The 22,724-nt window shown below is 30.7% G+C and overlaps 1 protein-coding gene across 1 annotated transcript in view; it reads left to right on the forward strand.

Annotated features, from left to right (window-relative positions):
• Pcdh11x (protocadherin 11 X-linked) overlaps nucleotides 1-22,724 on the forward strand; it is a 937,510-nt gene that overhangs the window by 775,159 nt on the left and 139,627 nt on the right. The window contains exon 8 of the mRNA XM_013507344.1: nucleotides 5,935-5,958. Coding sequence (XP_013362798.1) covers nucleotides 5,935-5,958 — 24 coding nt within the window. The remainder of the gene's footprint in view (nucleotides 1-5,934; nucleotides 5,959-22,724) is intronic.

Here is a 22,724-nt window from a genome sequence, read left to right on the forward strand (position 1 = left end):
ACCTCTTAAAATAGTATTATCAGAGACTTATTTGGAATTTTCAGTGGAATGTGTCATAGCCCCACATTTAGTTTTGTAAAAAAAAAAAAAAAAAAAAAAAAGTAAATCCTTCATGATTCACTTTTCCTGAATTCCTCTTTGGGAATAAGCACAATCTTTAAAAAAGCATATTTTCTTTTAAATAGTTAACCTCAAAAGAACAGAAGAGTTTTACAAATGGATTAATGAAGTTAGATTGTAGAAAAACAGATTGGAAGATAATAGGATCACATGGCTTATTCTGTATTTAGTTCTATATATCTCAGTTTTTCTTATCATAATTGTAATTGTATGATTTAATTTTTTTCTTTTTGGTACTGGGAATAGAACTCAGGACCTTGCACTTGCCAGGCAGGCACTTATGCCACTCAGCTATATCCTTGGCCCATAACTGTAATTGTAAAAGGAATTACGATTGGCTAAATTTATTGTGTATAGGTATGAACCATTTAAAATGACTAGATTTTGAGTTGGAAGTGCTTTATATCAACATTTAGGAAAAAAGTTGAAATGTATTGTTTGTCTTCAGGACATAATTAAACTACTAATTAATATTTTTCAGTAATCACTGTCATATTTGACTTCTTAAAGCAGTATTGTAATTCTTCAAATATACTTTTCTCGTGTTCTTCTCAGTTGATATGTAACTGAGGAAGGGAATTATATTTAACATTCATCTACCATAGAATTTTCTAAAAATATATTCTAAAAGCAATGATATATTGATACTCCCTGCAATAAATTTTTGTCTTGGCAAATAGTTTTGTGTGTGTGTATATATATATATACATATATATATGTATATATATATATATATATGAACTGATCAATCAATTTCATAATGTGTGATTTCTCTGATAGAGAAAAATTAAATTATAATTCTATTTATTCTGCTAAATTGTTTCATTTGTCTTTTTTGCTCTTTTTAAAAATTCATTTTAAAAATAAAAGAATGAAAACATATTAACAAAAAAACATCCATTTACAAAATAGCAAAAAATCAATACAAGCATTACTGAGTTACAGACAGTTATAGGAAATTAACAATGATTGTTGTATTACATATTGACATCTTCAAAGTGGTTTCTCAGGAAAACAAGTATAGACATGAAAGACTGATCAAATACTTAATCATTAACTGTTCATTTCAGTAAAATGATAGAAGTCAGTAGTACAACTATGTTAGCTATCCTGTATATACATATATACATGATTTCCACTTCTTTCATTGCCATTTCTCTTGACCTTATTTCTTTATATGTACAATGATGCTGATGAATCAGATGATTTTCCAAAGAATTTTGTCCTTGGCCTGTGTAATCATTGTATTCTAAATAATATTTGAGATATATATATCTATCCATTTTGAAGTAAGTGAACAATGTCAACATAAGAAACAATTTTTGAAATGGTGTTATTGTGGTCTCAAAGTGTCACTTTAAATAAAAGTGTAGAAAATATAACCAATGCCTGGTGCGGACTAGAATGATTTTGTGCTAATTAGAAAATATAAGCTAATTTCACAAGTTGTAAATGTATAAATCTAAGCAATGAAAGAATAAAAATCATTTCATATTATGACACAGCATGCGTTTAGTCAACTATTTTGTTAACATTAACAATTATAATTTCATATGTACTGAAGAGGTTTTCATTTCCAAGGTATTAATTGCCTCATAAGGTAAACACTATGAATTTTTATGATTTTAATTTTGAAATTAGTACTTATTTGATCCAATTGTAGCTTAATTTTTATGGCAACGCAAGATTCAGGAATACAGATGGAAAACAGTACAGAAGGGTGAATATTTATTTTAAATAAGGCATTCATTACATTAATAACTTGTACCATTTGGGTTTTCAGCCTTAACCTTTCAGACAGCTTGAACAGAAAATGTGATTTGAACTTCCGTATTTTTGTGGCGCAGAGTCCAATTTATCTACATAAGTAAAATAAATCCAGGGATTATTAGTTTTGCATTTAACAGCAAAATCACGGTGATGTTTTAAATTATACATCAAGAAAAATTGGATCTCTTGCCACATTATGTAGAATGTTGTTAAATTGTTATTAAAAAGTAGGTTGTGGCTATTAATTTGGCCTTACATCTTTTAAGTATATAACTTTTATTCTTTTATACCAATTCTGTTCCTTTCTATGACCTTCAGTATAAAATACTGAATGTTTTGTCCTAAGAAAATAAGTGAAGAACTTGTTCTCAAAAGTTAATTCATAATAATTTTGTTTAAAAGTCATTAGCTTTGAGGTTTATTGAATCCTGACTTACTGGATTTTTCTCTGCATTAGGAAGTATAATATAAATTGTAATATACTACATTGATGGGACATATTCAAATGTATAGTACTAAGTACTACTATAAAATATTATCTGTCAGTTGGTTCTCTGGGCAAATATATCTGATTATCACCAAAACATATCTTTAAATTATTTTCCCCCAAAATTGATGACATTTATTTTTAAATACCTTTATTAAACTAGCTTGATTACATGAATTTTACAATTGTATATTATGAAGCCACAGAAAGTTATTAATTTATTAAAGTAAATAATAATTGTAGATTGATGCATGATATTTGATGAAGGAGTATTGTATGAACCCCACCACTTTCTAAGTAAACCATGTTGACCTTTATATCCTGAAGACAGTACCTATTTGTTGGTATTCTATCTCACATTTAGCCAGGTATTTTTAATGCATGTTGAGTATGTAAATATTTGTATTAGTATTAGGAAAGAGTTATTTAAATATGGTGTAAGATAAAATAACATGTTTTGGTATTCACCTCATAATAAATTTTGATAATATTTTGGTGAATTAAATAGGAATAGGAACAGCTATTTTTACTTTAAAATATATTTTCCCTTAGTTTCATAGAACAAGAAATCCAGTTATTTCTATTTTTTTTTTATCAAATAAGATATTTGTTTGGGTCATGAATTATGAAAATAATTTTTAAAAGTCAAATTTAATAATTTACAGTGTAAATTCATTTTAGACAGCTAATTTAGCATACACTGAGTCCTGTTTTCAAATCTTAACAACACAAAAACTTCAGTTATATGCAAAATATTTATACAAAAAGTTTAAATTTTATTGTTTGTAAAATAATATTTGAATAATTTTAAATGTATTAATAAACATAATTATATTTCACTATCTGAAAACAATTTACTGAAATAAAACCCATATTTTAGATATTCATCTTCAATACAAATCATACTATATATAGTCATAATATAAAAGTTGATTCCACTACCTAGTGAAAAATTTCATTTCAGTCATAGGATTCAAGTAGTAATATCTCAGCCGAAAAGAACTGTGTTATTCACGATGCTGTAAAACACTTAAGCAGCATAGATGCTTTAAAAAGTTAATTGCAAGCCAAGCGTGGTGGTGCACGCCTGTAATCCCAGCACTCAAGAGGCTGAGGCAGGAGAATCATTGCGAATTCGAGACCAACCTGGGCTACAAAGTGTGCTAAAGGCCAGCCTGAACTGCATAGCGAGACCCTGTCTCAAAAAGACAAAAAATAAAAAAAAGTTAATGGCAAGCATTTAAACTCTAATGAAGAAACGCTTTGAAATTTAAAGATACATTTGGAGATGAGCTTTACATTGTGGAAAAATTATAATTGTAATGAATGTAACTATGAATATTTGTCCTAGCATAAAAAAACAAATACTGCAAGGGAAGTGGTTAGCTTTTGTTTTTGTGTTTCACGTAATGAATTCTTATTTTTTTAAAGTAAATACACACACACACACTCACAAGATGGCTGGGATAGTTGATTATTTCTATTGCTTTCTTGAAAGGAACGTTTCATATTTAATTGTTTGATCATTCTTACATGTCTGTATTTATTTCTCTGAGTAACCAATATGAAGATAAGAGCATGTAATACAGCAACCATTATTAATTTCTTTTCACCTCGTCTGAAATTCTCTGTTTTTATTATTTTTATGTTGTTTCATTTATGTCTGTGTGTTTGTTAATATGTTTTGGTTCTTTTATCTCTAAAAATAAAACTAAAGAAATAAAAAATGAAGTAATTCTTGAAATCATACAAAATCTAATCATTGTCTTGAATTTCACGTAAAATTGGTCAATATTTTATTTGGTCATTTATACACCAATTTTCACTTTTCAGCTAGGTCTTATACAAGTACTTAAAATTTCTTTCATTTGTTTTTTAGCTGTTGTCATGTCACTTACTTCACTTTGTTTATTTGTAACTCAAGACTCTTAGGTTACCATTTTAGGTTATCGAATTGTAAAGAATTTTGATCACAAAGGTTTAGATGACACTAAAGTTGGAGTCTTAAAAATAAAAACCAAATATTTTCTGTTCTTAAATCAGTCCTTTTATTTTCATTACAGTATATTTGAAAACTATATTTAACTACTATAAGATTTTATTGTCTACTATCTTAGTACATTGGAGTTGTGTGTGTGTGTGTGTGTGTGATATGTCTTTTTAAGGTGCTGCCTTCATTTGAGGGATGGGCATTTCACAGTTCCATTCAGAAAAATCAATCCTACCTCATGTGTCTTGTAAAAGCGCTTATACTTTTCTACGTCAATTTGTATAAAATTGCATTGCTTATAGATGAAACACCTTATAACAAAAAATAAACATGCTCTATATATTTCAATAGCAAATACACTAATGCTTATTGGTTTCATAGAGAACTCACTTTCACCATTTCATCTCTAGTTTTCTATTTGGACATATTACATTTTTATCAATTTGACTTCATAATGTTTCAATTTTTAATGAAAATTAAAAAAAAATTCAAATATTTATGTTGTAAAATTTCTTCTTTTTGTTGTTTTGTGAGACAGGGTCTCACTATGTCATTTAGGCTGTGCTTAAACTCACCATGTGGCTTAGAAGAGGTTTCAATTTTCAGTGATCCTTCTGCCTCAGGTGCCTGAGTGTTGGGAATACAAGCATGCACCACCACACCTGGCAAGATTTCATCCATATATGTACATTATTAAATGTTTTAAATACAAAAGTTCTTTAGAAGTCATTTTTATTCTCCGACTTAAAATTTTACAAAAAATAAATGTCATCCCTGCAAAATTATACAAACTCAAGTTTTTACAAATGAATAATTATTTAGTTTAAATGCAGACTTTGTTATTTGTTTCAGGTCAAGTATGATCTCAATGTTTTCAAAGATGTCACATAGTATTGCAATGCATGAATTTATCTAGAAAATAATGGCAATGACTTCTAATACCCCAAACACTTGTTCTGAGAAGTAATATAAAATTTTAAACTTGAAAAGGCTGTATTGCAGGAAAACTTTGTTAAAAATCATGGTAGGAATAATTCTGTTGAGTCATTCTCATGCTAGTATCTATTTATGTTCAAGTTATTTCCATTGCTGTTTTTCACATCCAAATTTGGAGATAGAGTAACCTAAATCAAAAAATGTTTTTCCTTATACTACATTTTTAGTAGAAAGTTTCATGAAAGAAACTGGCACTTTAGCAGGGCACAGTACATGGCCTTCATATGCAACAAAGGAAAAAAAAATTACTGAGTTCTTGCCAAATACTAAATCACTTTTAATAATGCATAAAAGTACCTTACTTTCAGAGAAAGCACCAATCATTCCTTGTCAACAGGCCAGCACACTGCACAAGTTGGTCAAATTTAGGAAAATGTTACAGAAAATAACATTCACAGGTTATCATTACTTGCCTGTCTGAGTAAATATATTCCTTGTAAAATCAGGTTGAAAACAATGGAAGATATTGCAAATTTAATTTATGTAGTAATGTAGTTATACCAATATTCTGTAGTATGTTGGAAACAACAGAAATTATTTATTGTTTAACTTTCTGAAAATCTCTTTTTAGCTTTCATTCCTGGACTAAAGAAAGGTACAGTAGACACCCCATATCATAACCATGATGCACGTTTCATTTTAATAGGAATTGTTGATTTATGTTTATTTTAAGAATTTTCTGCCTTTTCACTTCTCATGAAACACTGAAATTTTAACAGTATGCTTCAAACAGATTTTTAATATGTTTAAAATGAACTGCTGTATTGGAAGGATATTCTGTCAGATTTATTTGAATACCTGTATTATTTTTATAAATTACATATCACTAGTCTTTAGACAGCAAAATTAATATGACCTTACAATAATTTACTGGATTTGCAGTAGTTACTTTCAAATTATCTACAGATGTAACTATCCTTCCCTGCTCTCGGGCAGTGTAAGCATTTTCAGGATTTTGTACGAGGAAGCTCCTTAAAATTTTATTTCTCTCTATCTTTATTCTAATTTGCTTTATAAATTGCATATGTTGTATACATGCTTAACGAAATAACCTTAGTTATCATTCTTTGTGATTTTGTAGGTAATATGTAGGATTCAATTTCCTTGCAAAATTTTAATTTATATATTGTATTTGGATCTGTACTCAGTTGAGTTTGGCAGAAAAATTGTTTTAAACTTGAAATTCATGCAATCAGTTAAAATGTGGCTAGTTTTCTTGTGGTGATAAAATTTTAAAACATTACTTGAAATTATTTCTCTTCTTTCACTTTTATTTTAAAGTGTAATTTATAATACATCAAAGGGTAAATTTGAATCATTTGTAGGAAGATGTTAAGACTATAATGTTAAGTGAAATAAGCCAGACACAGAAAATTAAATATTGAATGGTTTCCCTCATATAATTAAACCAAAATATAAAGACCAAAATAAAAGTGAAATAGAGATTATAGGAAATCAGAAGGTAGACTTTGTGGATATTGATAGGAGTTCTGGTGAAGTGGGGAGAGAGGGGGTTGGGAAGGAAAAGGAGGGCAAAGGGATCAAGATGTGATAAGTATCTGTACCAATTATCCATGAAAAATTTGATTATTATATATAACACACAGTAATGCAATACAATAATAATAAAATATTAATAATTAAATTTAATGTGCTTCAGGATATTCTGAATGCATCAAATATTTTTACACTCATATATTCATGGGCACTTCATTATTGTAACTTCATATTTGAGAATAGATCATAGTGTTCTAATGCTTTTTAAAGTGATAATTTATTTCACTTCTTAAACCTTTACTTTACATTATAACTTATATTGATGTTTGAACAAATATAAATCACACTCAAAGAATGAATCTTCCCAAGATAAGTCAAAAATATAAGTTGTTATGCAAAAATAAACTCACATTTATTTTTTCAATTTGACATAGAAATAATAACCGCATATTTTTTTATTTTTGGTATTTAAAATATTTTAAAATATTGCTTTGGACTTTTAATGTTGAGGTTGAATAGTTCCCTTTTGATCTTGTAAAATCAATTCTAATACCAATAATAAATTTTTTCCATTATCTAACTAGTGGAATTTTCTGAATTAGTAGTAACACGTAAGTAATGAAATTACTCACCAAAATATCTGAATAACAAATATTTAGATGCATAATTCAGGTTAAAGTAGATGCATTGCACATGCTTTTAAATGTGTCTCTTCTTTCTCACTGGCTTTCAGGTATTCTTTGTAATTCTTCAGCTACTAGAGATATCTGAGTGTCACGGAGACACCTTTGTGGTTTTGATGCAAAGTAAAATTGTTCTAATCATAGTGGAAAGAACATTTGAATCTGAGTTAGGAGATCAGAAATGCTGATGATAGCACTATACCTGACTAGATGCAGACACTTAGCAAAATTATTTCAGTTTTCAGAATCTCCACTTTCCTTTTTCTTGTCATTTTAAAACCTGGAGTATTTAAGCCCGGCGCATTGCCACATGCCTGTAGTTCTAGCACTAAGGAGGCTGAGATGGAGCACTGCAAGTTTCAAAACAAGCCTGAGCTACATGACGAGACTCTGTATCAACAAACAGAATTTGACTGTAATCATATCTCTGAAACATAATAATATGATAATATGGATAATACCAAAACCCTACAATATCTAATATTTGACTTTGTACTATGTTCTAGAATATTGAGACTTTTTTGAGTCTATAGTCCTTTTAAAACCTTATAACATTTTTGTGTGTGGGTTTGCCATTTTTCAGAGGTAGAAACTAATTTTAAAAAACTCTAAGTAATTTAAAAATATATTTTGTAATATCTCATGCACCATACCTAAGATGTTAAAATTATGTAAAATCTTTAAGATGTCATTAGTATGGCATTGAGTAATGATAATTACAATTAAAACTTATATCAAATTTTGCTGTTATTAAATATAATCTTTTTAGCATATTTATAATGTACTTCAGCTTTAACTTCAAGCTTTACCAAAAAATCATAGTACTTGTTATTATTATATTTATGAACTTTTTTATATCACATTTTTTATCTACACTTTCCATTATCAGCTCTTGTGAGTGTACTTGCTGTTTTTACACTACATAGTACAGTTTCTTAAGCATTGTTCACGTAATTAAATGTTTTTACTTAGGTCAAAAAATTCTTGTATGAACCTGATAATAAATTTAAAACATAGAATCATTTCTTTCATTCAGCTTTTCCACAGAGGATTGACTGACTTCTAGGAACAATGTTGAATTATTTTCCCCAGCTTTTTCTCTTCTAATAAATTAGATATATGTGGGCAAGTACTTAGTAGTAAAGGAATTATTTCTTTCTTAGACATTTCCATTTTACTCACAAAAGAAATTGCAAATATTTACTTATCAAGTCCATAAGAGAAAATTATGTTGTAACTCATGGACAAAATTAATAAATATTGATCAGTTAGTATCTTTCATTTTGGTCTTCTTTCATATAGAAGTAAGATTTTCAGGTGCATAAACACATTTTCTGCTGTCAGTGATGAACTTTATAGAGTTTTTAAGCATTAAAATGTCGCCTGGCTTATCTACTTATAGTCATTTGTCTGATGTATACATCAATGCTTCAGTTATATTGCATTTCAAGTTTTGTATTACTATTGATTTGGTCAGCATTGTCAAATGGAAATATAGGAACCATATATATAATTTTAAATTGTCCACTGCCACATTTTGAAAAATAAGATGAGGGAAAATTCAGTTTAGTAAAACATTTTATTTCATATAGTATGTTCAAAGTATTAACATCCAATCATGTAATTATTACAAATAATAAAATGAAAGATTTTTCCATCCCTTTGCATTGAAATCTCGTGTATGTTTTCATATACAGGACATCTCAATACCCAGTAGTCAAATTTTAATTGCTCAAATAGTTCTATGTGTTTAATGGTTACTTTATTACCTTTAGATCTTCTCAACAATTAAGGATGAATGGTTGAGTTTTGGAATAATATACATTTATTGGATGCTATACTTAAAAAGAAACAATAAAACAAAACCTGGAAATCTTTGAATTTATGTTTGCTCATCTAAGAACATTTCTCCCATTACCTGTCCAAGTTCACAGAAAGAACCAAACTTCTGGAAAAAGTGCGCTACTACTTCAGTGTGTCATAGTGCGGGCTGAACACAGGACCTCATGTGCACACTCTACCACTGAGCTATATCACTAGACCACCCTTGTTGAGTATAAATTGCCATTGGTAATGGTAAAAAAGAATGTGTAGTGTGAAACAAGAAAGGATTAGGCATATAGGTGAAAGATAAGTCTTTAATTTGTGTACTTTTTGTTATATTTTTGGTAGTCTTTAAAAGTACAACTCATTGCATTGTGCTCCCCTTGAGGTGCTTCATGAGAAGTACTCGTTAAAGACTGCATGGCAGTAGGTAATCTGAAGGCTGCAGAAATATGCATAACTTTAGAAAGTGTGCTGCTTAGTTTTAATAATAGTAGATCTATGTCATTACCAGAATTTGAGCCAGAAGGCTTCTCTTGTTCATATAAAATGTGTAACTTCCACTTTGAGCTACTGGTGAATAATTTTACAGGTTAATTTTAATGTTAACAATGTGAATTTCTAAGGATATTAAATAAAAATCTCTATTTTCAATAGAAAGTGTATATAAACGTATCCATATGTTATTCACAGTGCTCATGCTGGAAGGATATATTTTATAAACTTACTAGCAATGGTACTAAACAGTGCTGTGTAACAGAGACAACTAAATATATTTATTTTTTCACTTCCTAGTCATTAGTAATCCAAAATATCACCAAACTAAAAACACCTTAATTAATGATGAAATGCAATGCCCACTTAATAGGACAACATTCAAATAAACTGATAGATGCTTTCCACTTTTAACAGATATCAATTCTAATTATATTTTTTTTAATTGGGAAAGGGAGAATTAGCTATTTTTCTTAATCCAAGTGAGATTTCAAAAATATATTTTAGCAATTTTTAGCTTAGACAAAGCAACTGCTAGATATTTTACACATTTTGAATTTGCACAGATTAACAGATATATTTTCTTTGCACTCCATAGTCACAGTTGCATTCTAAATATACACTTCATTTTAGCCAAAATGCTGAGAATGCTATTTTAACACAAAAGATGAGAAATTGGGAACTTTATGGAAGTCATATTCAACATTTTCCAGTTAGATTAGCTTATACCTTAAGCTTTTTCTAATGTATGTAAAAATGGTAATAAGAAGACTATTGCTGGAAGTGTTACTCAGTAGTAGAGCACTTCTAGCATGTGCAAGGTCCTGTGTTCAAAACTTAGCACAGTAAAAATAAGAATGAGAATATTTTGAAAAAATAAAAAGGGGAATTTTCTTATCAGCAAAGGGCACAATATAGAAAGGTTTAAAATTAAAAATCAGGTGATATATTTGTGACAAATGAAAGATCAATGTGGTACAATAGTACTTAAGCTGAGTATAATACTGATATGTACTTAATAAGATTTAAAACAAATCAAAACTTGGTATAAAATCATTAAACACATAATTTAGGAAAATTAACTACTTGCAATAAATGATCACTCTAGATTCAAGAAAAGTATAGTAAGTTAAAGAGGTGAGGACAAACCTGAAGACATACAATTTAGAAAAAAATAAAAATGAATACCAGCAAACACCAGGGCCTTACACCCAGACAAACAGCCTGTGGAGATTCACTTCAGGATTGAAGTATTACCATACCACAAAGACCTGGTGAAAGACACTTTGGAAGACAGGTGTAGAGAGGGGGACAGCTAAATGAGGATCTCACAGGATCACCTGGGAGGCCAGGGATCAGACCAGGAAGTTCACAGGGTCTGTACTCCACTGTAGAAGACCAGGGTTTGATAGTAAAGTCATCAAAGGGGGTGCCCATGAAGAAATAAGTTAGTTTAGGTGAATCTTTGAGCTCTGAGACTCGTTACATTCAACAGAAACTAATGTTCTGAGGTATTGTAAGGCAATGTACAAGTGGAATAACTGTACACTAAAATCATCGTCCTCTTAGATCTGGTTAAGGGATGCTCATGAATGGATTGCAGGGTTTGTAATTTCCAATTGACATTTGATTCTGTTGATGTCACTGAATTTACTGCTACTATATAGCCAAGATAATATAGTATTGGATAGTAATTGGTTTTCTTTCTATCCCAATCTATATGTCCTGGGGATCATAAGCAATTAAAAAATGAATATACATATACAAAGGAACATGGTAAAGCAAAATAACAGAAGGCATCCAAGTTCCCTGAACTCTTCTAAGGCACATCAATGGGCACAAATAGAGAGAAAAAGCAAAATCTAACAAAAACTTTCATAGGGTTTCAAGAACTCCATGAAAAGGTTATAGAAAAGATGAAGAACTTAGACAAGTTCCAAGAGGAAATGAACCAAAAGTGAATGGAAATATCACTTAAGCTGCCCAAAGAGGATATGGGGGAAATAATAAAAAAAAGTGGAAGAGTGGAACAAATCAGTTCAAAATGAGAATACCAAATTTACAAAAGATTTAGAACAGTGATGGTCAACCTGTAGTATATGTGCTACAGCAGGATGTTTATCATTGAAAGCTCTAAAATATTTGCTACCAGTGATTTAGAGTCTTCATTACAAGAGAGAAAATATCTGAAAATTTAAAAAAGTATAGAATTCATAAATTTCAGCAGTGACAAATATGAAGACAGAGTGTCTCAAAATGAGGACACATTGGTCAGTTATGAAAAAGAACTCAGAGAAGCCACAAAAAAGTAAAAGAACAAGAAGAGACCATCTAGCAGCTATTAGATTACACTAAGAAAATCAACTTAAGGGTAACTTAATTTGGAGAACAGCTAGAAAAATAACACAAAAGGAATTATTAGTATGTTTGCAGAAATCATAGCAGAAATTTCTCCAAATATGAGAAGAGAGTTCCACATACCAGTAAGCGAGGCTACCAGAACACTAAACAACTATGATGAAAAAAGTAACTCACCATGACATATCCTTATTAAATTTCCAGATATTTAAAAAACAGAATTTTTAAAAAAGTCATAGAAAAACAGAGTCACATATAAATATAAACCCATTAGAATTACAGTCAGTCCCCATTTTACATACAAGTTCCATTCTGGGATAATTTTTCTTAAAACAGATTTTTCTGTGAGCCAACAAAGTGAGTCTTATATAGTACCCCGTGACACTTTGCAATTCAAATGTCTGTATGTTGGGAACATACTGTGCACACATTTCTCAACAGACACCTTAAGGGACAGAAGAGCTGCATGTGTAATATTTGAAGCATTAAGAGCAAATGAATTCCAAACCAGATTAACAAACCCTGAAAAGTTTTCCTTCAAAATAAGTGGAGAAATAAGGACTTTTCGTGAGGAAGATCAGCTCAAGAGATATGTGACTATGAAAACAACATGTCCAAAAATACTCAAGAATATACTAGACAAAAATAATGAAACCAATAAACATAAACAATAAAGCCAAAAATTCAGATAAAATGAAATCATCAAACAGTGCTACTGGATAAACAACAAAAAAGACAGGAAAATAAAAACACGAAGGAGTCACCAATCGTGAACGTACAAAATAGTAAAAATAAATCAACATATCTCACTAGCATCTCTCAAAGTTAATGGCCTCACCTCTTCTATTAAAAGATAGATTGGCAGACTAGATGAAAAACAGAATCCAGTAGTCTGTTTCATTCAAGAAGTTCTTCTAATGAGAAGCATGCTCATAGACTAAAAATCAAAACCATGAAAACAATGTTTCATGTGTTAGGACCCAGAAAACAAACAAAGGTATCAATTTTAATATCAGACATGGTAAAATTCAAGATAAAACTGATGAGATGAGGCAAAGATATTTACTACACATTAGTTAAGGGAACTATAAACCAAGAAAAAATAACACTTGTAAATATGCATGGAATGGAATTCCATGGAATATTGGAAATACTGAAGTACATATATTCATAAAATGAATACTACTGTACATAAAAGAATAAATGCTAGCACAATCATAATGGGAGTTGTTAACACACTTTTCAAAAAGACATAGGTTAACTTAACAAAAAATTTAAAAGTCAGAGCCATTACATACATTTAAACATATGAACTTAATAGATATCTACAGAATATTCCACCATACTACAAGATATACATTTTTCAGCAAGTGGTACTTTCTTCAAACTTGATCACATACTTGTCCACACAGATTGCTTAAATAAATATAATAGAATCAATAGCATTCAATGTGTACCATCTGGCAACTACGCAAAGAAAATAGCAAATATTCACAGTATATTTAGGATCATTTTGAAACTTTATATACTCCTTGACACCACGTGCGTCAAAGAAGAAATCAAGGAAGAAAACTAAACAATTTCTAGAAGCTAATGTCAATGACTTCACAACATACCAGAGCATTTGGGACACAATGAAAGCATTCCTAATAGTGAATTTCATCACAATGAATGTTCACAATAGGAGAATGGAGTGAGTTCAAATTAACAATCTTTTGAGGAAACTTTACATATTTTAGAAACAATAGCAATCCATGCCCAAACTGAAATTAATGAAGGAAATCATGAAGATTAGAGGGGAAATCAATCAAATTGAGACTAAAATTCAATACAAAGTCAATGAATCAAAGAACTAGTTCTCTGAAACAATAAATAAAATAGATAAACCCATAGTAAGACTTTCCAAGAGAAAGAGCAGAAAGACTCATATAAAGGCAATTAGAGATGAAAAAGGTGGAATTGAAAAAGTACCACTGAAACATAGATGATAGTAAGTACTGTGAAAAATTGCATTCCATATAATTGGAAAATCTTGAAGAAGTGGATGGATGCCTAGATTCTCACAAATAACCAAAGCTAACCCAAGAAGGCACAAAAGTGCCAAGCAGCCATACAATAAGGAACGAAATTGACAATAATACAGAACCTACAAAGTACAAAAGGCCTAAAGTCTGATGGATTCACTGCTGAATTCTACAAAATCTTAAGCAACTTTTATCACGAATACTTCTGAAGTTTTTAAAGAAATTGATAAAGATGAAGTTTTTCTAAACTCATTTATGGAAACCAACATTACACCAACCACAAAATCAGATAAAAATCTATCCAGAAAAGATAACTACAGGCTAATCTCCTTAATAAACATAGATTCAAAAATCTTCAACAGATGTTCATGAACAGAATGCATTTAACCATCAAAAAGATAATACACTATGACCAAGTTGTTTCCATCTCATAAAAGGATGGATGGTTCAACATATGTAAACTGATAAATAGAATACATCACTTAAAGCGAAGCAAGGTCACACTTCATACAAGCATATCAATAGATGGAGAAAAGGCATTGAACGAAATCCAACACAACTTCATGATAACAACTCTGAAAAAAATAGGTATAGGTGAATCAGCTATGAATTTGATAAAATAAACGTTTTTTAAAAAAATTTTATTTTTTTAATTTTAAAGAGACTAGTAAATTAGAAACAAAGAAATAGAACAGTAGCAGCATACCAGTCTCAGAAACATAAACAAATCAAAGCAAGAACATTCAAAGTGATACAGAGTCTCAAGACAAAATAATATGAATCAACAGTGGTTGTTACATTATGTATCTCTATCCTCAAATACATTGCTCAGATTACCAGATGTAAGAATGAAGAATTGCTCAAAACATTATAGGAAGTAAGAACGTAATTCTTCAATAAAACAGTAGAGATAATATAGAGTTTCACTAGAGAAGATGGTAGGAGTTCACCATTGTATTTTCATTCCATATTGCTACTTCAAATCAGTTGTTCAGACCAGAAAACACAAGCATGCAAAGTGGATCAGAACATGAAAAACTGTAATCATTAACTGTTCATTTCAATACACCATCAGACATCAGCAATATAGTCACCACAGCTATTCATATATATATTTATTTTTTGTGTTCCTTCTTTCTGTTTTCTTCTTTCTCTCATCCCAGTAGTTCCTTCCTTTGAGCAATTTCTTTCCCTTTCCTATCATCTATTATACGTACTGAGTTTTACCTAGTCTTTCAGGTTCCTACATCAACAAGACAATATTATGTTTACTGATTTGGGTCCAGTTTATTTCACTTATGAGTATGATCTCTAATTGCATCCATTTATCCACAACAGCCTCAAAATTATCTTTTTTAATAGCTGAGTAATACTCCATTATATAAAAATACCACATCTAATTTCTCCATTCCTCAGTAAATGGGCCTCTGGGTTGTTTCCAAGATTTAGCTATAACAAATTGTGCTGTTATAAACATGGGTGCACATATATCGCTGTAGTATGGTGTCTTTAATTCTCCTGGGAAAATACCAAAAAGGGGAAAAGCTGGGTTAAATGAGACTTCCATTCCTAGTTTTGTGAGGAATCTCCAAATTGATTTCCACAGTGTTTTCACCAATCTACACTCCTACCAGAGTGGAGTAGTGTTCCTTTCTCCGCACAGCCTCTCCAGCATTTGTTATTGGTTGATTTCTTCATGATAGCCATTCTTCCTGGGGTGAGATAAAATCTCAAAGTTGTTTTAATTTGCATTTCTCCAATGACCAATGACGTTAAGCATTTTTCATGTATTTATTCGCCATTAGTATCTCTTCATTAAAGAAGTATCTATTCATCTAAAATGCCCATTTTTGGATTGGGTCTTTGAGTTTGGGGGTCCTCATTTCTTACATTCGTTATATGTCCTAGATAGAAGTCCTTTGACTGAGGGGCAGTTGGCTAAAATTTTTTCCCAATTCGTGGGTTTTCTTTTTATTCTACTGGTGATTTCTTTAGATGTGCAAAAACTTTTCAATAAGATGAGATTCCACTTGTTGATTCTTTGAAGTATTTCACGTGCAGTTTGGTTTTTGTTCATGAACTCTGCCTGTCCCAGTGTCGTCAAGATTTTTACCTACTTTCTCTTCCAATAAATTTACTGTTTCTGTTTTAATACTGAGATCTTTGATACATTTTGACTTTAATTTAGTGTATGGTGAAAGACATGGGTCTAGTTTTAGTCTTTGGCACGTGGAAAGTCCGTTTTTCCAGCACCACTTATTAAAGAGGATATCTTCCTTCCTCTGAACATGTTTGGCCTCTCTGTGGAAGGTAAGCTGACCAAGTGTGTTTGTAGTTGTATCTGTATCTTTTAATCTGTTCCATTGATTTTAAAGTCTTTTTTTGTGCCAGTATCATGCTGATTTTACCACAGTAGCTTTTTAATATAATGTTAAGTCAGGAATTGTGATGCCTCCTGTCTTTCCTTTGTTTCCCAAGATTGCTGTCACTATTCTAGGCATCTTCTGTTTCCAGAAGAACTTTAGGAGTGTTTTCTCTAGATCTGTGAGGTATACTAATGGTATTTTAATTGAGATTGCATTGAATCTGTAGAACAATTGTGGGAATATGGCCATTTTCACAATGTTGGTTCTTCCTATCCATGAACAAGGAATATCTTTCCATTCCCTGATGTCCTCTTTGATCTCTTTTTTCAGAGTACTATAATTTTCACTGTATAGATCTTTTACTTCTTTTGTTAGACTGATTCCTAAGTATTTCATCTTTCAGATGCTATTGTGAAAGATGTGATTTCCCTAATTTCTTTCTCAGTCTGTTTATTACTTGTGTACAGGAATGCTATTACTTTTTGAGGTATAACTTTGTATCCACTCCTGAATTTGGTTATTAAATCCATGAGCCTTTTGATGCAGTTTTTGGGGTCTTCTATGAAAAGTATCATGTCATCTGTGAATAATCATAATTTCACTTCTTCCTTTCCTATCCTTATTCCTTTTATTTCTCTCTCTTGTCTAATTTCTCTAGTTAATATTTCCAGAACTGTATTGTATAGGAGTGGTGACAGTGGGCATCCTTGTCTTTTTCCTGATTTTAAAGTGAAAGCTTTCAATTTGTGATCATTTAGTATGATGTTAGCTTTTGGTTTATCATAGATGGCTTTGATCAGCTTGAGATAAAGGCCATCTATTCCAATTTTTTGTAGGGTTTTCATCATAAATGAGTGTTGGACTTTATCAAAGACTTTTTGGCATGGATGGAGATGATCATGTGATTTTTGTCCTTGGCTCTATTGACATGGTGTATTACATTAATTGATTTGCATATATTGAACCATCCCTGCATTCCTCTTATGAGTCCAACTTGGTCGTGGTGTATAATCTTCTTGATTACTTGTTGTATTCTGTTTGCTAATATTTTATTGAGAATTTTTGCATCTGTATTCATTAGGGAGTTTGGCCAGTTATTTTCTTTTTTGGTTGGATCTTTCTCTGGCTTTGGGATCAGGATAACACTTGCCTTCAGGAATGAGTTGGGGGAATACCTTTCCTTTCAATTTCATTAAAGAGTGTGAGAATTGGTCTTAAATATTCCCTAAATTGCTTGTAAATTTCAGCTGTGAATCCATCAGGACCAGGACTTTTCTTCATTGTCAAGTTTTGGATTACATTCTCATTTTCACTGGTTGATATTGAGTTATTCAGAATTTTTATTTCTTCAAAATCAAAGTTTGACATATATAGCAAACATCATAATAAATGGTGAAAAAATTAACAGTCTTCCCTCTAAAGTCAGGGACAAGACAAGCATGCCCGCTATCACTACCTTCATTGATCAAAATATTTAAAATATTTTCCAGCTTAATCAGGCAAGAGAAAGAAATAAAAGTGATATATGTAGGAAAGCAATAACTTGAATGAGCATTATTTCTAGATGACATGATATTCTACATAGAAGTTGCCAAGAATTCCATGAAAATTGGTTAGAATTAATAACCATCTTCAGCAGTGTAGCAACATACCACATCATAATTCAAAGATCAATAGCCATATCAATCCAATTAAGATAAAAAACTATGAAAATAACATTATTCGTGATAACATCATAGTAAATATAATACTTAAGTGTCAACTTAATGAAGTGAAAGTTCTCAAAAAATAAAATTACAGAATATTGTTTTTTGTTTTGTTTCTTTTTTTTTCCATTCCAGTACCAGGAATCAAACTCACGACCCTGTGCTTGCCAGGCAAGTGCTGTGCTGCTGAGATAAATCCCCAACCCCAACTACAGAATACTGGAAAAGGATATTGAAGAGTTTCTTTGAATATGTAAAGATCTTCCCTGCTCCTGGAAAGGCAGAATTAATCGTGTCAACATAGACATACTACCAAAACTCTTGCACAGATTTAATACAGTCCCAGTCAAAATATCAACATGATACTTCACAGACCTAAAGAAAACAATTCTAAAATTCATAGGAAACCAGAACAAATGCAGAATACAAAAAGCAGTCTTGGAAAACAAGAACAAAGTGGGAGGCATCACATTACCTGTCCTCAAGATATGCTACAAAGCAGCAGAAAGAAAAAGAAAAAAAAAAAACGTGGTAGTGGAACAAAAACTGATAAGTGGATCAATGGAACAGAATAAGAGATACAGTAACATACCCAGACACACTTAGTTATTTCATATTGAACAACAGAGCCAAAAACATACATTGGAGGAAAGATAGCCTATTGGATAAAAGGTGCTGGGAAAACTGGATATCTGTCCACTGAAGATTGAAACTTGTCCTATATATCTCACCATATACCAAACTAATATTATAATACATAAATATCTAGATATTAAAACAGAAACATTAAACACACTGGATGATAAAATAAGTAAAATACTTAAAGCCATAGGTGTAAGAAAGTATTTTCTAAACAGAACCACAATTATACAGGAAGTAACAGCATGAATCAACAAATGGAATTACATTGAATTAAAAAGCTTCTGCACAGCAAAGGAATCACTTAATAGAGTGAAAAGGCGCCCAACTGGAAGAGAAAGCATTTTGCCAGCTTTTCCTTGTAGAGAAAATTAATAAATAGAATATACAAAGAGTTAAAAGGTTAGACCACCTGAAACAAAAGACACGATCAAGAAATTAGCAAGTGAAATGGACATTTCTTACAGGAAGAAATGTCAATTTCATTAGAGATATGCAAATTAAAAGAAAGCTAAGATTCCATCTTATAACTTAAAGAATGGAAATCATCAAGAAATACAAAAAAATGACAAATTCTGGAAAGGCTGCAGTGAAGAAAGTTATCTTGCTATATTGTTGATGGGAATGTAAACTAGTTCAGCCACTATGGAAATCAGTATGGAGATTCCTCAAAACCTAAAATTAGAAATTCCGTATGATCCAGCTGTACCCCTTCTAGGTACTGCCCCAAAGAGCTAAAGACATCATAATACAGTGATACATGTATATCAATTTTTTACAGCAGCATAATTCATAATAGCTAAACCATGGAAGCAACTTGCATATCCATCAACAGATGATTGTATGAAGAAAATGTGATATGTCTAAATAATGGAATACCACTTAGCTATAAACAGGGGCAGAATTGAGACTTTTGTAGAAGAGTGGATTCATGTGGTAGATATAATTTTGAATGAAATAAATCAGACTCACAAGCTTAAGTAGAGTACAATAACCGTTTTTATTCTGCTACTATGCTGCGAAAATTTTTGTCATTGTTTTTATTGTTTTTCCTCCTTAAAAAGAAAGAAAAAATTCAGTATAATATCTCTCATTTGAGTAAAGCAAAGTATAAAGAGCAAAATAAAGTATGGCTAGAAAAAGATAAAAGGGTACATCTCTTGCAAATGGGGATGGTCCAAGAGAACATGAGTGAAGGAGAGAGGGGGAGAATGGAAAATATCTAGAATAAAGATATGTTATGTACAAGAACCTAAAAACTTCAATAAATGGGAACATGGTATATCATAAACATGATATAAGATAAATAAATCAAGAAGAAAAAAATAGGGAAAGGAAATTTAGAGAAGAGAAGGAGAGCAGAGGGAAGGAGAAGAGGATTTAAGAAAAAGAAGCAAGCTCTTTACGTACATGTACCCACTCCCCACAACAATTGTAATCTGCATGTACAGCAAACATTTACCTGTAAAAAATTTTAAAATATCATAAAAGTACATGCTAACTAATGAATAACACATATAACTTTTATTCTTTATTTTTCATATTCTTATAACTAATGATAAACCATTCCAGGACAACTCTAACAAAACATTATTGACATTGAATTAGTGAAATTAGTTCTTATTTTGGTCCTATAGAAATTACTGTTACTTCTGTAGATGTAACTAAATTTTCAATTATAGAGTAATTCTTGTCCTTAGTTTAGATAAAGGTTTTGAAAGAGTATGACAAAATTAAGGATATGCTGCTTTAATTAAATTTACTTTTTCATTTTATGGCTCTATGATAACGTTAATAGCCACTACATTCTAAAAAAATAAGTGTGAAATACTACTCATTTTTCACATTTCACAGGTAATAAGAAAGTTTCAAACAGCAGATTTTCTACTAGTAGATGGTTTTATTATTTCTTCAGACAGCATTTTGTCAGATCCTTGTGTTTGTAGATATACTATTTTTTCTTTATAGTTTGTGTATCTTTAATGTAAATGTTTCTTAGAAATTTTTCACAGTCCTGACTTTCTGCCTTGTTTCCTATCTTTACATCTCTCCCTTTCCATCTTAATACTGTTTATTTAGAACCAACCACATGCCACGCAATGTATTACTTTCCATCCTCTAACTTCTCTCCCTATAGGTAAGGGATGACAGAGAAGGAAATTTATAGTAAATATATAGTTATAGGAGGATATACATAGCAGGTCTTTACTCATAAATAGCGAAATTAAAAGTTAACATTAGTCTTTTACAATATCCTGTACAGAAAGTTCAGATATACATAGTATGAATATGTTATTAAGACTGATTTTTTATATGTAATAGCATTATAACAGAAAGATGAATCTTGAATGGGATTTATAGTAAAATTGTATAATTTTGAGCATTCTTCCAGAATTTTCAGAGGTAATGGATATAGTCCCAAGAGCCAAATGGAGTAGGGATCTTTGATAATGCACACCTATTATAAGAATAAATATTGAGTTGAGAATCAAAAACCTGTGTGAATAACTCTTCAAGGAAAATGATATTTCTATTCCATTTACCAGCCCACAAATAATTACTTTTTTATTATACATACTCTGACATACAGTATTCCAAATGTTTGGGCCCCTGAAGCCAGTGGGAACATTTGATTCAGTTAATGGAACAGCTTTGCCTGATATCCTCGTCGTTCAACCATTAAGGCATTTATTTTCTTTACTCATCCATGACATTTCTAACTTATTTTGGAATTAGTGCTTTCACTCTCCTAAATTGAGTATTTTCTATAGTTAGTGATTCAAAAATCCAGCAGTATCATGAAGAGAATAGATTACATATGCTTTATTCATTCCATATGTTTTCTTAAATTTTCATAGAAGAACACCATTTCTACTTTATGTTAATATTGTAATAATATTTTTCTTACACATAAACAATAATTCATAATTGGCATTGCACTGTGAAGCATGTGCTTCTTTTCCATATTTAATTAACCTGGAATTAATTAAAAAAATTTATTAATTAAAATACTGTCAAAGTAAGTTTTAACTAATACTAGGAGAAACCTTTTATTGGATATTGTGAAACAGTTTTCTATTAATGAATTAACAAATCATATTTTCTAAGATTTTTTTAAAATAGTTATGGAATTTATTTGTAATGTGTTGTTAGCTTTATGTGTTTTGCTTGGTAACATTTTCTTTCTGAAAACATATATAGCAGTATTACAATAATAGTATCATTCAGTGTTTATTTTTCTTTACTTTAAAAATAAAAGAAGGAAAATATTAACAAACAGACAACCTTTTACAAAATACCAAAAGAACAGTACAGACAGTACAGAGTTACAAACAAAGGGTTAGGAAATTAGCAATGCTTGTTGTAATACATATTGATATCTTCAAAGTGGTTTCTCATGCAAACAGATACAGAAATGCAATATTGATCAATCAAGGACTCATTGACAGTTTCTTTCAGCAGAGAAATAGAAGACCGTAGAACAACTATGTAAATTGTCCTGTGTATACATACATACAAAATTTCTCCTTCTTTCCGTTCTTTTTTCCCACATCCCAGTTGCCGTTTACCCGTGAGTGTTTTCCTATCATTTCACAAGGTCTATCATACCTCCTAGTTTATATTAACTCTTTCAGGTTTTACACTAGTGAGACAATGCGGTGCTTGTACATGCAGGTCTGATTTATTTCACTTATGAGTATGGACCCTAGTTGTGACCATTTACTTATAAAGGCCTAGAGTTTGTCTTTCTCTATAGCTGAGTAATACT

The sequence above is a fragment of the Chinchilla lanigera genome, unplaced genomic scaffold, assembly GCF_000276665.1.
Source record: "Chinchilla lanigera isolate Chin_1 unplaced genomic scaffold, ChiLan1.0 scaffold00124, whole genome shotgun sequence".
NCBI lineage: Eukaryota > Metazoa > Chordata > Mammalia > Rodentia > Chinchillidae > Chinchilla > Chinchilla lanigera.